At 45.3% G+C, this 15,942-nt stretch overlaps 1 protein-coding gene across 1 annotated transcript in view; it reads left to right on the top strand.

The window, feature by feature from the left end:
- PTGFRN (prostaglandin F2 receptor inhibitor) overlaps nt 1-12,148 on the top strand; it is a 78,826-nt gene extending 66,678 nt beyond the window's left edge. The window contains exons 7-9 of the mRNA XM_011933081.1: nt 1,837-1,944; nt 6,458-6,763; nt 8,582-12,148. Of these exons, the coding sequence (XP_011788471.1) occupies nt 1,837-1,944; nt 6,458-6,763; nt 8,582-8,748 (581 nt within the window). The 3' untranslated portion in view covers nt 8,749-12,148. The remainder of the gene's footprint in view (nt 1-1,836; nt 1,945-6,457; nt 6,764-8,581) is intronic.
- Nucleotides 12,149-15,942: the final 3,794 nt, after the last annotated feature.

Below are 15,942 nucleotides of genomic sequence, written 5' to 3'. Positions count from 1 at the left end.
TAACCATCCTTCACCTTTCTCCCAGGAAAGCACAAAGTATTTATATACTTGGTTAGGAAAGCAATCTGATGAATTCATCTTATTAGTCATCATGTCAAAATGAAAATATAGCCCTTTCATCATGTTACTCCCTCTGTCATGGCCATTTCTTCTGCACGTTTAGAAAAGGTACTTTAGGATACTTGTTTCTTTCTGGCAATCTGAACAAGTAGTAGTATTACCTATATTCTTAACTTCTAATGAGTTTTACAGTCAGTACCTACGGCCTTCAATCGTTGCTTCCCAGGAGACCCAAGGGGAGTCCTATAGCATAGATGTTCTGTGAATTTCTTTTAGGTTTGCCTGTTCCTAGATTTTAGGAGTTGGGATAAAGTAAACATTGAACCCTTAGGATTAGCTAAGCTGAAAGCTATGGAATGTTCTCACCTAAGAGGAATTCATAAGTGAGTTAAAAATAATAATTCTGCCTACAACGTTCTCAGGGAGGCATGTAAGACAAATCCAGTTCGGGTAGGGTTTTTTTTATTTGTTTTTGTTTACCAGACTTTATTTTAATTTTATTTATTTATTTATTTGAGGCAGGATTTTGCTCTATCACCCAGGCTGAAGTGCAGTGGCACGGTCTTGACTCACTGTAGCCCCAACTTCCCAGGCTCAAGCAATCCTCTTCCTACCTCAGTCACCTGAGTAGCTGGGACTACAGGTGTGCACCACCGTGCTCAGCTAATTTTTGTATTTTTTGTAGAGATGGGATTTTGCCATGTTCCCCAAGCTAGTCTTGAACACCTGGGCTCAAGCGACCTACCTGCCTCGGCCTCCCAAAGAGCTGGGATTACAGGCATGAGTTATTGCATCTGGCCCAGACTGTATTTTTTAGAGCAGTTTTAGGTTCCCAGCTTTTGAGCAAAAAATACTGAAAGTTTCCATATACTTCCAGCTCTCCTACAACACACAGCCTCCCCAACCTGAGTAGTCTTTTAAAGGCATATCCACCTGTAATCTCAGCACTTTGGGAGGTGGGCAGATCACTTGAAGTCAGGGGTTCGAGACCAGGCTGGCCAACATGGTGAAACCCTGTGTCTACTAAAAATACAAAAATCCACAGGGCGTAGTGGCATATGCCTGTAATCCCAGCTACCCAGGAGGCTAAAGCAGGAGAATCACTTGAACCCAGGAAGTGGAGGTTGCAGTGAGCCAAGATCACACTACTGCACTCCAGCCTGGGTGACAGAGCAAGACTCTATCTCAAAAAAAAAAAAAAAAAAGGAAAAAGGCATATCCAGGCTGCCTCCATTTTCCCTGGCAGGCTGGAGCTGTGCCTTGAGTTCTCCCACTATACCTCCGTCTGTCTCCTTACCAGATTTCAGCCTCTTGGTAACAAGGCCCCTTTCCCCAGCACCTAGCACAGTGCATTGATGCCACTCACTCCACTGGGACCAAAAGCATTCTTGCTTCAGTCCCTGTTCCTCTGATCCCTAAGCCACCCTGGCCTAGAAGTGAACTATGTTGAACTAGAACCAGCCCAGGCTGTTCCAGGGTGGAGGGTAGCTTTCGAATGAGGTCACTGTGGCCATCAGAAAGAAAAGCCAGAGCAAAAGTAATTCTTTCAGAAGAGTTCTATTTTGGTTGTAATCTTAAGATGAAGCTCACTTGGATGTGCCTAATGCCCATGTCTCTCTGAATAGAAGAGAGGCAATCTTGGAACACCTATTTTGTGAGTTTCTAGACCAGTTCCCAGGGAAGAGAACCACATTTTGATGCCCCTTAGAGTGCAAAGAATGGAATTTGACAAAAGCATGAAAGAGAATAATGAGGCTGGCATTACTTTTTTTCCAGGTCCTATATTTAATGCTTCTGTGCATTCGGACACACCATCAGTCATCCGGGGAGATCTGATCAAATTGTTCTGTATCATCACTGTCGAGGGAGCAGCACTGGATCCAGGTACCTCACTCATCCTCACCCCTTCACCATGTTGCTTTCTGTAAATGTTTCTCATATCATCCGCACTGTGTTACACAGATGTAGGTTAGGGGTAGGATTATCTATTTATCCCCTAACTGCCTGGCTCAGTACTTTGTACTCATTAAGTGTTTAATAAATACTTGTTGAGTGGATGCATCTATCTGCTAGATGGTATGGGAATGCATCCAGACATTTGACTCTGAGCTGTCAAGACAGTTAGTGGGTCACTTCCAGGCCTGTTTCGAGCTGATTTGAAACCCATTGGCAGAGTCTGGCTCCTCCTCTTGTGTCTTTCATTCATTTATTCATTCAGATATTTATTGAGTTCCTTTGGTATACAGATGCTGCTCTAGATACTGGGAATAGAGGAGTGAACAAAATCCCCAAAGTCTGTCCTCATGGAGCATGGCAACCTAGATGAGGACATGGGCAAGAAATAAAGTGCTCTATAATATCACAGCAATTAATGCTATGAAGACATACAGAGCAAAGGAGTAACCGGTGACCAGAGGGTGCTATTGTAGTTAGAATTCTTAGGAAATCATTATACATCTTTTCTTTGCAGAAAATATTAGCATTGCTGACAGGATGCCTAAGAGTTGTGGGACGCGTCAGTCTTACTCCTTTTCTGTTTAGTCCCATTCAGTGACCAGCTGATGTCCCTCTCTTACTCTTCCACCCTTAAGGCTTGAAAGAACATTAAATGCACTCAGGGATCTCTGTTACTGAGCCGGACTGTACCCACCTCTGCCTTTTCCTAAAGTACTCATGAAGAACCTAATTCCCTATGGGCTTCCCTTTTCTCCTGCATTTTTTGACCCTCAACACTCTGTATTGACCCACCCCATCACAAGTAGAGCCATGGCTGCCGGCAGAAATCTGCACCTTGAAAAGGCCAAACTCTACAAAGGTCACAAGTTTCTATGTGGAGACTGCTGGAAGTGTGGCCCTGGGGAAGAAATTAAAATTAGCTTTCCATTCTGTGTGAAGGGGCAAGCTCTAAGCAAAGGGTGCTGGCCTACAGTGAATCCAGTGAGTCCCTGAGCAGGGGACTGGGTAACACTAGCATTTGGAAGCAGAGACCTGGATGCCGCCACTATCCAGGTGGACATCTGGCTTCTGCAGGACTACCAATTGAATGTTCAGGTCAGCAAATATTTTCTGTAAAGGACCTGAGTAGGAAATATTTTGGCCCCTGGGCCAGATGGCCTCTGTGGCAGCTATTCAACACTGTCATTGTAGTGTGAAAGAAGCCATAGATAATAGTGTAAGCAAATGGGCATAGCCGTGTTCAGTGAAACTTTTTTTTTTTGAGACGGAGTCTCGCTCTGTCGCCCAGGCTGGAGTGCAGTGGCGCAGTCTCGGCTCAGTGCAAGCTCTGCCTCCCGGGTTCATGCCATTCTCTTGCCTCAGCCTCCCGAGTAGCTGGGACTACAGGCGCCCGCCACCACACCCGGCTAATTTTTTGTATTTTTAGTAGAGACGGGGTTTCGCCATGTGAGCCAGGATGGTCTCGATCTCCTGACCTCGTGATCCGCCCACCTCGGCCTCCCAAAGTGCTGGGATTACAGGCGTGAGCCACCGCGCCCAGCCTCAGTGAAACTTTATTTACAAAAACAGGTGGTGGGCTGGACTTGGCCTGCAGGCTGCAGTTTACTGACCCCTGGACTAGTTGATTGATACCAAAATTGGCTCTAGTAGGGAAGCTGAACATCGTTGATCTTTAGAGGTAGGAAACAGAAGGAGAGTTTGTGGGAGATGTTAGAAAAGGAAAATAAACAATCCCATATACATCCATGGAGTTGGTCAGCTCCATTCACAGGGGAAGAGGAATGAGAAGCCACTCCTGTACCTGAGATGGGGAAGATTGAGGACAGAAAGCAGGATTCAGAAGAGAAAATGAAGCTAAAAGTAGAAGAGACTACCAGGGAAAAGGGAGGAAAATCCTTTTCAAAAGTTGGAAAAATGTAATACCATGTTTGCCCTTAAAGCTCATTTATGATACATACAAAAATAAATCCTTTAAATGCTCTTTCTCAGTAAATTAATAGGTCACCAGTTGTGCCCTTAATGTAAAAGTCTTTTCCTCCAATGTAATTAATTGCAAAAGCTATAGGTAGCCTGTTATCTTTCAGATCACAATTTTGCAGAACTTTGCACTCTTGGACTGTGTGGGTGGAAGATTCTGAATTATTAAACACAAGTTGTAATTTAGTTTTTCCTCACACATGCTGTGGGCTGTGAGGGAATGCTCTTTTGTGAAGGGCACGTTGCATAAGTGATTTGTGGCCCAAGGTGCTCTGTGCCGAGCAGGGGTGGGGGACAGCGGACTGTGGCCCTTCTGAGGCAGTATCTTAGGTCAGGTTCTCCCCAAGCAAAGACAGACAAGACAAGCATGTGAGTGGTGGATTGAGGGAGTGCTCTCAGGAGAACACTGAGGGCGGCAGGGACTTGAGATAGAGCTGGAGAAGAAGGCCGAGGTCGAGGCATGAATTCGGAGCAAGTCCGCCTCCCCACGGGGAGCTCTGGAGCATGAGTGTACCGCAGAGTAGGCCCACCGGAGGGAAGGGGACTGGGCTTTTCTGTCCCTTCACTAGTCAGTCATTGTCCACAGGCTGAGTGGCCAAGGAGTGAGAGTGTTTCAGAACCTCCAGGTAGTAGCTTCTGTCAGCCTAAGCCCGGCCTCTGGAGAGGGGAAGGGTACAGGTGTGTGAGTTTTAACAGCCAGCGCCTGCAGCAGCCAGAGGCTCAGCCTGCCAGCTGGTGTGGACCGGCACCAACGGCATTTGCTGCAGCTGGTAATGCCCTTCCCCTTAGCAGGTCTGTGTGTAGGAGCATGTGTGTTGTACTGTGGAGATAATGTTCATGGTGACCAACTTTTATTGAGCACTTAGTGTGTTCCAGGTGCTGTTCTAAGCATTTTAATAAAGGTAGTTAATTTAACCCTGAGTGCTGTCATTCTCATTTTGCAGATGAGGAAACTAAGTCTCAGTGAACTTGGGGAACTCGCCCAGCTCACATGGTTCATTAGTGCTGGTGCTGGGATGCTAGCCCAGGCAGCCTGGCCCTGGAGCCTGGCTCCCATACCGTAAGGCACCGTGGGGATCAGGGCTTAGAGTCTGGGAACCTGGTTTGGCTTTTTGCCTTCAGCAACCACCCAGCACCTGCAGGTGACAGCAGCACTGAGTTAAGAGTTTTCATTGAAGACAAGAGAGTGATGCGGGTGTCCATTCTGCCTTTGGCACTGTGAGAGCTTGAGGCTGTTTATGGCACGCCCTCTGCCCCCAGGGAGCTGGTTTCCTTGGAGAGATACTGGGAACAACAACAAAAAAAGTTATGCTCAAGTGCCACAGTGGATCAATGGGAGAAAAAGAGAAGATATTACATGTTTAGAGTGAGCTAAAAAGGAATTATCATTTGGATAATTTCATAGAAATTCTTGCTTTTGGTTCTGCTTACGTTTTTAATATGTAAGCATCTGAACATAATTTATTTGCCTTATAATGTGCTTTTTGAGGCTATCAGTGTGTTTTCACTAAATGAATAAATGTTATCTCTTGTTCAGCAAAAATTATTATTTGACATTTATATAAAATCCTTTCTCAAGTGGATTTAAGAGAAAACAGTGTTGTGGCTGTTGTCTTTTGTTGCTGGATGAAGCTCAGAGCCGACACAGCTGATAATGGTTGGTACCAGTCAAGGGAAGAGGTCAAGGGCTTATGATGTGTGCTCTGTTTTCACATTCCATGAGAATTACCACTTGAGCCAAAGTCTTCTTTCTCTTATGCCCATATTAATTTATTTGAGGCTGTTAGAACCTTAATTTTGCAGAGTACTTTACGATTCAGCATTACTCTCTGGGACTGTTAAACTGTGTTCCATTTTCTCAGCTTGACATTTTTTTTCCTCGTTTTGAACTTAACCACTTCTGCAAGGAAAAAAAAACCATAGTGTACAATAAAACCTAAACTGTTTACAGCTCTAAATTTGGTGCAATTCATTTTATGTACATTTTGTTCCATATGACTTTAGTGTCCTTCCAGTCTTGGGTTCTTCTGCCTGAAATGTCAAAGGAGCTGGCTTTCTTTGGGAGACAGAGCCTGCAGTGTCCCCGCATACCAGTTTTCGGATCAGTGTTCTCTGTGGGAGACAGTTTTTGACCCTGACTCTTCTTCCTGTGGCCCCCGAGTCTGGGTGGCAGCAGTGCAGTGGTTAAGAAGCTGGGCTCTGGAGCTGTACTTCCTGGGTTAAGCTGCATACTCTGCTACCTGCTGGCTACATGACCTTGAGCAGGTATATAGTCTGGCAATAATGACAGAATAAAAGTATGATAGTGCCTTCCTCATGGGGCTGCTGTGAGGATTCAGTGAGACCGAAGGCATGTTGTGCTGTGCTTGCCATATGTAGTAAGGGCCACATACATGGATGGTGGCCATACATGTGACTTCTGCCCATTGCACTGACCCCAGGGTTTTGGCTTGGAAATCCACAGATGACATGGCCTTTGATGTATCCTGGTTTGCGGTGCACTCCTTTGGCCTGGACAAGGCTCCTGTGCTCCTGTCTTCCCTGGATCGGAAGGGTATCGTGACCACCTCCCGGAGGGACTGGAAGAGCGACCTCAGCCTGGAGCGCGTGAGTGTGCTGGAATTCTTGCTGCAAGTGCATGGCTCTGAGGACCAGGACTTTGGCAACTACTACTGTTCCGTGACTCCATGGGTGAAGTCACCAACAGGTTCCTGGCAGAAGGAGACAGAGATCCACTCCAAGCCCGTTTTTATAACTGTGAAAATGGATGGTAAGAATGTCACCCAAATTTCTCAGTGTTTGGGAATGTCTTCTTTCTGTGCCAGGCTATAGCTGACAGAACCCAGGTGGCCACAGTTTGAGGAATGTGCTGTAGCATGTCCTGCTTTCTTTCTAGACCTGGCCTGAGTCTACACCCAGAAGGAGCCCCAGCAGCCCTTGCTGTTTCCCCAGCTGTGCTATTATGTGCTGGTGGCACCATTGATAAATGATTTTCAAGACTTACTAGAAAAATTTTCAAGGCGTTTCCTCTTCTATACATTTATAGAAACTCGCTTTATTGTGTCCGAGGGTTGGCATGGATTCTGCCAGGCACAGACAGAGAGCAGCCTTGAGACAGAGGGTTCAGGTCGATAGGGGAGCTGTAGCTTAGTGATCTGCTACTCTCACTACCACTGGTTTTGCTTCTTAAAGAAGAGAGACTCACGGCTGGGTGCAGTGGCTCATGCCTGTCACCCCGATACTCTGGGAGGCTGAGGTGGGCGGATCATGAGGTCAGGAGTTTGAGACCAGCCTGGCCCACATAGTGAAACCCCGTCTCTACTAAAAATACAAAAAAAAAAAAAAATTAGCCTTGGTGTGGTGGTGGGCGCCTGTAATCCCAGCTACTCAGGAGGCTGAAGCAGGAGAATTGCTTGAACCCAGGAGGCGGAAGTTGCAGTGAGCCGAGATCGCACCATTGCACTCCAGCCCAGGTGACAGTGCGATACTCCACGTCAAGAAAAAAAAAAAAAGAGAGACTCCTCCCGGAGTCACTGGCACAGAGTGGGTACTTCACAGAGCCCCAAGATGGGAGGATGAGCTCCCAGCCTCACTGGACCACGACGAATACCAGGGTCGACCTAACTAGATAGTCAGAGCTTTGTTCCCTGAGCATCCCAGAATGGGGACAGTTGTTCCTTGGTTTACAACAAACATGTCTCCTTTGTGGAAAATTTCAGAAAGTACATGTTAGTTGAAATAACTCCATAAAGAGAATTAAAGTCCAGGGGCGTCCGAGGATGAGTAGAAAGCTTTTGAGTAGAAACCTAGTGATTGGTCAGATGGAAATTAGAGCCCTTGCTCTTCCACAGACTACTTAGCCTTTCTGATCCATTTTCCCTGTAAAATGAGCTAATAGTCTTATGGGGCTATTTTGAAAATTAAACCTTAGCAAACATAAGGCACCTAGTCCAGTGGCAGTGTCCACCCAAGGAGCATGGGTACTTATGGGAAGGGAAGGTGGGATTTCAAGGGTGGAATCTAAATGATGTTTGTGCATTTCTGACACTTAAGTCATCTGTTCCATATTTTGTATCTTAGGAATTCCTTGCTTGAAGTAACTCCGTATAAAAACCCAGATTTAACAAACAAGGGAGTAATTATTCACTTTGCTAGATAATTTACTATAGTGTTACTTAAAATAGCTCCCTTAGTACACTTCAGTTATTTGATGCATAGGATTGATTTATGCAGTTTTTTTAAGGATGCATCTGCTGCTGAATGTGCGATGCCCTTATACTGACTTTTAAAAATCAATCTTTTGCCAAAACCCTAAAAAGCAAGTTGACATTCAAAGGCATCCAGTGAAATCTTCTTTATGGTTTTTATTCTCCCCACAGAGCTGGGTGGGAAGACATTTGCTCATTTTTGTGACAGATAAGGCTGAGCTTCTCCTGTCTCCAGTCGTGTGCGAGGTGCTAGATGCAGGAGGAATGAGACCTTATCTCTCGGGGAGATCCTGCTCCAGTGGGGAAGGGAGGTGAGGGTGCCCCCAAAGCAGCCTCCCTGGCAGCACTGACCGACTTCCCCTTTGATCTCTCCCTCCCAGTGCTGAACGCCTTCAAGTATCCCTTGCTGATCGGCGTCGGTCTGTCCACGGTCATCGGACTCCTGTCCTGTCTCATCGGGTACTGCAGCTCCCACTGGTGTTGTAAGAAGGAGGTTCAGGAGACACGGCGCGAGCGCCGCAGGCTCATGTCGATGGAGATGGACTAGGCTGGCCCGGGAGGGGAGTGACAGAGGGACGTTCTAGGAGCAATTGGGGCAAGAAGAGGACAGTGATATTTTAAAACAAAGTGTGTTACACTAAAAACCAGTCCTCTCTAATCTCAGGTGGGACTTGGCGCTCTCTCTTTTCTGCATGTCAAGTTTTGAGCGCGGACATGTTTACCAGCACACGGCTCTTCTTCCCACGGCACTTTCTGATGTAACAATCGAGTGTGTGTTTTCCCAACTGCAGCTTTTTAATGGTTAACCTTCATCTAATTATTTTTCTCCCACTGGTTTATAGATCCTCTGACTTGTGTGTGTTTATAGCTTTTGTTTCGCGGGGTTGTGGTGAGGAAGGGGTGATGGCATGCAGAGTTCTTTATCTTCAGTGAGAATGTGCCTGCCCGCTTGAGAGCCAGCTTCCGCGTCGGAGGCGTGTGCTCAGAGAGCTGCTGAGCGCCACCCTCTACCGGGCTGACAGACAACACAGACCTGTGCTGAAGGCTAATTTGTGGCTTTTACGACCCTACCCCACCCCCTATTTTCAGGGGTTTAGACTACATTTGAAATCCAAACTTGGAGTATATAACTTCTTATCGAGCCCAAATGCTTTTTTTTTTTTTTTTTTTTTTTTTTTGCTTCTCTGCCCCTTTTCCATTTCTTTTGTATTTGTTTTCTGTGAGAGCGCTGAAATGGCGGCCCTGGAATCTAGAATTTGGCTCTCCACTGAGCACCTTATCTTGCCACCTTAGCCTTAAGAATGAATATGAAGAAAAATACACAGCCAGCTCTGTCCAGGGCAGTAAGAAGGGCTGCAAGGAAGGAGAGGTTGGGGATAAGGAAAGGAACAGACACCTGCTCCAGCAGTTGTGAGGCCACTGTGCCTCAGGGGACCCCAGGAAGAGCAGAAGAGGGATCCCGCGGAGTTATTTTTTATGCAGCTGGAGCCGGGAGGGTCAGAGTAGTGCCAGGTGCAAATTAGACTAAAGAAGCCACCACTATTCCTCTGTCTTGCCCATTGTGGGAGGCAAAGGCATTGGTCACCAAGAGACTTGCAGGGGGACCCACAGATACGCCATGTCCTTCACACGCTGCTTGGGTTCCTTAACCTGGAGGCACATTGCTACTTGTGAGACTGACTGACTTCAAGGAATCAGAAATTACCTAGAAGCACCATGTATTTTGTATGACCTTTTCAGTCCTTCAGGTCTTTTGAAGGTCCACTGCAGGGGGTTAGTGAGAAAGGGTATACTTTGTGGTATGTTTGCTTTCCTAATAGGGACATGAAGGAAACCTAGCAATTTGCTGTCATGTGAACGGCCTGTAGAGCAGAGTCGAGAGCGGTCTGCTTTGCCCGACTGCTCCCATCAGGAATAGGAGAGTAGACAGAGAGAGATCTTCTACATCCCGGGCTTCTGCTGCTGCTTTAAAAGCTCTCCCCTCGGAGCCTCCTGCTCCCTGAAGCGTCTCGCCCCCTGTACAGCACTGGCCTTTCGGAAGCATCCCAGTGGAGTTTTCTGAGGCTTGCTGGTGACTCATGCCCTAATTGCAATCCTCTGCTTTTATCCTGGCTCTGAAGGATCTAACACTGCTCTCTCTTCCAAAGGGGAAAAAAAGATTCATTTGTTTTGAGCAATAAACTAATACAAAATGATGGCCATTCATGTGCAGCTCTTTGTCACCGTGGGCCGGGAGTTGTGTTCCTCCTGGCTCACCTTTGCCCCCTGCTCCCCAACAGCCGGTTCTGCACTTATCACTGAGTCGCCCCGGAGGCAGATTCCCATTGAGTTTTCCCGCCAAGGGGACCGTGCACGGGGTAGAAATATTAGATTCTGCATTGACAGTAGCCTTTCCTTGGCCCAGGCTTGTGGTGGGAAGACGGGCAACAGGTATACCCCACCAGGGCCTGAGTGACTAGAGGAAGAGGATGAGGCCTTGTTGGCACTAGATTTGGGTATTTTCTGCATGTTATATCCTAACTGCTATTTCAGAAGAGGCAGCTTGTAGGTGATTGTACAGGTGAGAGTTAAAGAGAGAACAAATATATAAACAGGTGCTGTGTTAGTAACAGCCAGTGCCCTTTCAGCCCTTGCGTCTATTAAAAGGAGATTCAGGATTTTATTGGCACAGGCCCTTCTTAGTAGGAAGAAAGGGTGCTTAGCTTTGGACATGACCGGGTGTGTGTAAAACCATGGACTGAGTCACAGCAGACACTCAATGGTGGTAAATGTGACAGGTGCTTACACACTGTACCTTTTCCTTTCATACTGATGCTGCAGTTCAGGGCTGGAGTTGTTAAGGCATTGACCTCCACCCACCTGCCCCGTGTCCATTGGGCTACCCAAGCTGCATGTCACCTGGGGGCTGGGAGGAAGGGGCAAGAAATCCCAGGGCATTGTATCAAGGACCTAGTTCCTTCTAGGGATATAACTTTGCCAGGAATGTGTATTTTTAATGTGGTGAGATGCACTCTTTTGTTGTACCAAATGGGGCTCCCCCCCCCGACCCCTGCGACAAGTGCTCTTCTAGAAGAGGTTCCTACCAGCAGCACTGGTGTGAATGAAAGAGGAACCCAGCCGCGTCTCACGGGTGGAATTGCACTTCTTAACAAAAAGGAACTTTATAAAAGTTTGGGTTTTCTTTTTTTTCCTAATCATAAAAATAGCCCCAGAAAGAGCCTAAGCTATATTCAGATAGAAGCCTCGAAATTCCTGTACATTGTTTACTTTATGATGTTTACATACACCTTTCACTTTGAAAAAAAAGAAAAATGCAAATCAACTTTTTAACAACTTTTCAGATTTTTCAGGGGACAGTAGAACTCTGACTCACCAACTGGGCTAAATTTTAATTTAAAAATGTATGTATTTGAGTGTCTTTCCCCACCTCACCCCCACCATCTGAGGGGCTCCCTGAGATCTTGGTAGAGGAGGCCCCTCCTGCCCAGACCTTTGTCTGTTTCCCCGGTGGCCCTTGCTTCTTGCTTTGCAGACTGCCTGCAGCCATGATTTTGTCACTGACATCTGTGAGCCAAAGACTGAGCCTTTTTGGCAGGAATAATAAGCAATACTACACAACTTGCTACTTTCAGAAAACTTTTTTTTAGCTTCACCGATGACAACAGAGGAAGAAGGGAACTGGGATTTGGGTAAGTTCTCCTCCACTGTTTGACCAAATTCTCAGTGATGAATACGTGTGCAGATCCCTAGAAGAAAAAACGTTGACTTTCTTTTTAAGTGTGGCACATAAGGATCTGCAGAATTTTCCGTAGACAAAGAAAGGATCTTGTGTATTTTTGTCCATATCCAATGTTATATGAACTAATTGTATTGTTTTATACTGTGACCACAAATATTATGCAATGCACCATTTGTTTTTTATTTCATTAAAGGAAGTTTAATTTAAATTGAAGTTGTGTGAGGAGCTTGATATTGGCCTCTGTTATCCTTTCATATCTTCAGCATGAGGGATTGTGACTGGATTCCAGCAGGAACTTTAGCACCTTCTGATCTCTTTGAATCCTGTAAAAGCACTGCAGATTTTCACTGATGATAAGAGAAGAAACGGATTTGATGGGATCAGTGTTGAAGTTCCCACCAGGTGGAAAGGTGAGGGTTAGGATCCTGTTGTTTACGGAAGGCCTTCTGCTCTTTCAGGGAATTCCCATGACCTTACAGGAGTCCTCTCAGGAAAGAGAGAAGTTAGATATTGTTCCTCTTTGCAGCTGAGGAAACACCAAAGTTCTGTGACCATGTCGTGACTGGAACAGAGTGGTTTTTCTGACTCATGATGCAGTCTGGGGCCAAATCAGTCCAGAAGGTAGCAACCCCTGTAATAGAAAAACAATCCTCTTCCCTAGGCCGCTGGCGGCAGCAGGCCTGGGCAGGAGTGAATACCGAGAACCCAACTCCCTGCGGGCCCGTGGAACAGCTGCGTGCCCTTGGCTGGCCTCCGCCATTCACTCTCCTGTTGGCCACATTTGTGTTCTCTCTGTCTTTTGTGTCCTATTCAGGGACCAACTTCATGTTGTGGAGTTATTCAAGGGCTGGGTTCGTGTCCTAGTCACTAACATTACCCAATGACTGGCACTCTTCCAGGCCTGTAGAAGGTACTTGCACTTTGTAAATGCACAGTTAATGCTCTGCTCTAGGAAATGAGCCATCATTGCGTGCTTCTTAGTGAACTGGGAGGGTTCCACTCATGTCACAATGGTGACACAGTCAGAGCTGGTCGCTATTAATCCTCTACCTATTTCTGAACCCATTCCTGCCTAAAATTTAATTTAAATTTCAAATTTAAATTAATAACATTAAACTAAATTAAAAACAAAACGGAAACTTACTTGCATACTTATCGTGTGCCCAGGCATTGTGCTAAGCACAGCTGCTGCTGACTTGCCTGTAGGCCTTGGCACATAGTGTCTGCTTGCCTAGAAACTTCTTTCTGTCCAGCCTTCTTTCCTCCTAACTTGCACTTCTCTTTCAGGACCCAGGGGTCATCTTCTCCCTCTCTAGGCAAAATGAAGGTCCCTTGACAGATGGTCTGATAGTCTGAAAATGGTGGGAGGATAGGAACCATTCACTGCTGTGACTTCAGTACCAAGTTGTGAATTGGACTCTTACAATGTGCCATGCACTAACACAAGTACCTCGTAGATGTGATTGCAATCTTAAGTGACCCAAAGGGGTTTACAGCAGAAGCACTCTGGCCTGTTCTTCACAAAACTAGATCATTCAAATAATACCACTCATTTCCTCTAACCCATAGACCAGTGTGCATGACACACTTTTAAAATAAAAGTTTTAGTATTATTTAGGTATGGCAGGGCCAACAGATCAGGAGACAATTACCATAGAAAAGACAGTTTGTTATATTCATAGAGCCCAAGAGGAGGGACATACCACACCATGGGAGGCCACACAGGGAAGCACCAGGTTCAAGGCACAGGGGAAACATGGGCATGGAGCTTTATTGTGGGTTTTTGCAGGAAGGAATAGGTGAGGCAGAGTAGGCAGGCTTAGGATTGGCTAGGTTGAATAATTCCAGCAAGCTCTAGGACACAGGGGTTGTCGCTGGTTGTCTGGTACCCAGTCCTGGGTGATTAGGGAAAGGGAGTAGTGGTCCTTAGTGCAAAAACTCAGTGGAGGAGGTTGTGGAGTGTAGGCTCTGGATTGGTTGGTTTGCATATGAAAGGCTTCTCTCAGGAGAGTCCTTAACTAGCTCTAAGAATTGGCTAGCCCTGGAAGGGGCAGTCTCTCCAGGATTAGCAAGACCCCAGATGTTAAAACATCAATAAACACAAAATAAAAAGAGGTGATTAATGCATACACTCATTGCTTAGAGCTTGTAGACTACTGAGTCTTGTAGACACCTGGGTAGCTCAGCTCCACCCAGAGAAGTGATGCTCACCTGAGTCCACCCTGTTCTGTGCATTCTCCAACCTACTTGTGCCAACAGTACTGGTTACTATGATTATAATAAGCTTGTTGAATAGTATGTAAACCAGTGAAATATGAATGCCAAAGGGCTGTTCAAAAGTGCTGTTGGTAAAAGTCGATGTCCACATACAAAAGAATGAAGCTGGACCCTTACCTTACACCATCTCCAGAAATCAACTCAAAATGAATTAAAGACCTAAACATAAGACTTAAAACTATAAACTCCTAGAAGAAAACATAGGAGGAAAGCTATAATACTTTGGATTTGGCAATAATATCTTCGGTGTGACACCAAAAGCTCAAGCAACAAAATAAAAAAAAAAATAGACAAATGGGACTACACAACCATAATTTCTGCATGTCAAAGGAAAAAAATGAACAGTGAAAAGACAACCTACAAAATGGAAGAAAATATTTAAAAATCATATATCTGATAAGGGGCTAATATCCAGAATATGTAAGTAACTTTGTTGTACAATAAAAAGTAACTTGATTTTAAAATGGGTAAAGCATAAAAAGGAATGAAATAATGGCATTTGCAGCTACCTGGATGGAATTGGAGACCATTATTCTGAGTGAAGTGACTCAGGAATGGAAAACCAAACATCGTATGTTCTCACTCATAAGTGGGAGCTAAGCTACGAGGACACAAAGGCATAAGAATGATACAATGGACTTCGGGGACTCAGAGGAAATGGTAGGAGGGGGATGAAGGATAAAAGACTACACACTGGGTACAGTGTACACTACTCAGGTGATGAGTGCACCAAAACCTCAGCAATCATCACTAGAGAACTAATCATGTAACCAAACACCACCTGTTCCCCACAAACATGTAAAAATTTAAAACAAAATGGGCAAAGGACTTGAATAAACAACTCTCCAAAGAAGATACACGAATGGAAAGCAAACATGAAAAGATGGTCAGCATCGCTAGTCATAGAAGAAGCGCGGATCAAAACTACAATGAGATATCAATTGACGTGCATTAGGGTAACCACTGTCAAAAGAATAGGAAATAACGTGTTACTGAGATTGTGGAGAAATTAGAACTCTTGTGCTCTGTTGGTGGAGATGTAAGATGGTGCCACTGCAAAGGAGAGCAGCATGGAGGTTCCTCACAAAACTAAATAGAATTACCAAATGATCCAGCAGTTGCATTTCCAGGTATATATCCAAAAGAATTCAAAGCAGTATCTCAAAGAGGTATCTGCAAACCCATATTCATCACAACAGTATTCTCAGTAGCCAAGAGGCAGAGGTAACCAACCTCTTGGTGATGGCAACAGATGAATAAAGAAAATGTGGTATGTACTTACAATGGAATATCATGCAGCCTTTAACAAGGAAATTCTATCATACATTACAATGTGGATGAACCTTGAGGACATAAGTGAAATAAACCCGTTACAAGGACAAATATGTATGATTCCACTCATATGAAGTATCACAGAAGATAGAAAGGTAAGGTTGCCAAGAGCTGGGGGGAAGGGAAATTAGTGTATAGTGGGTATAGTGTTGCAAGATGAAAAAGTTAGGGAGATCTATTGCCCAACAATGTGAATATACTTTACTAAACTGTACATTTAAAAGGTTAAGATGGTAAGTTTAATGTTAATGCTTTTTACCACAATTTTAAAAAGTAAGAAGTATCAATAAAAACATGAATTCTCGGCTGGGCGCGGTGGCTCAAGCCTGTAATCCCAGCACTTTGGGAGGCCGAGACGGGCGGATCACGAGGTCAGGAGATCGAGACCATCCT

This window comes from Colobus angolensis, unplaced genomic scaffold (assembly GCF_000951035.1).
Source record: "Colobus angolensis palliatus isolate OR3802 unplaced genomic scaffold, Cang.pa_1.0 Scaffold124, whole genome shotgun sequence".
Classification (NCBI taxonomy): domain Eukaryota; kingdom Metazoa; phylum Chordata; class Mammalia; order Primates; family Cercopithecidae; genus Colobus; species Colobus angolensis.
This window is presented reverse-complemented; position numbering and strand designations above follow the sequence as displayed.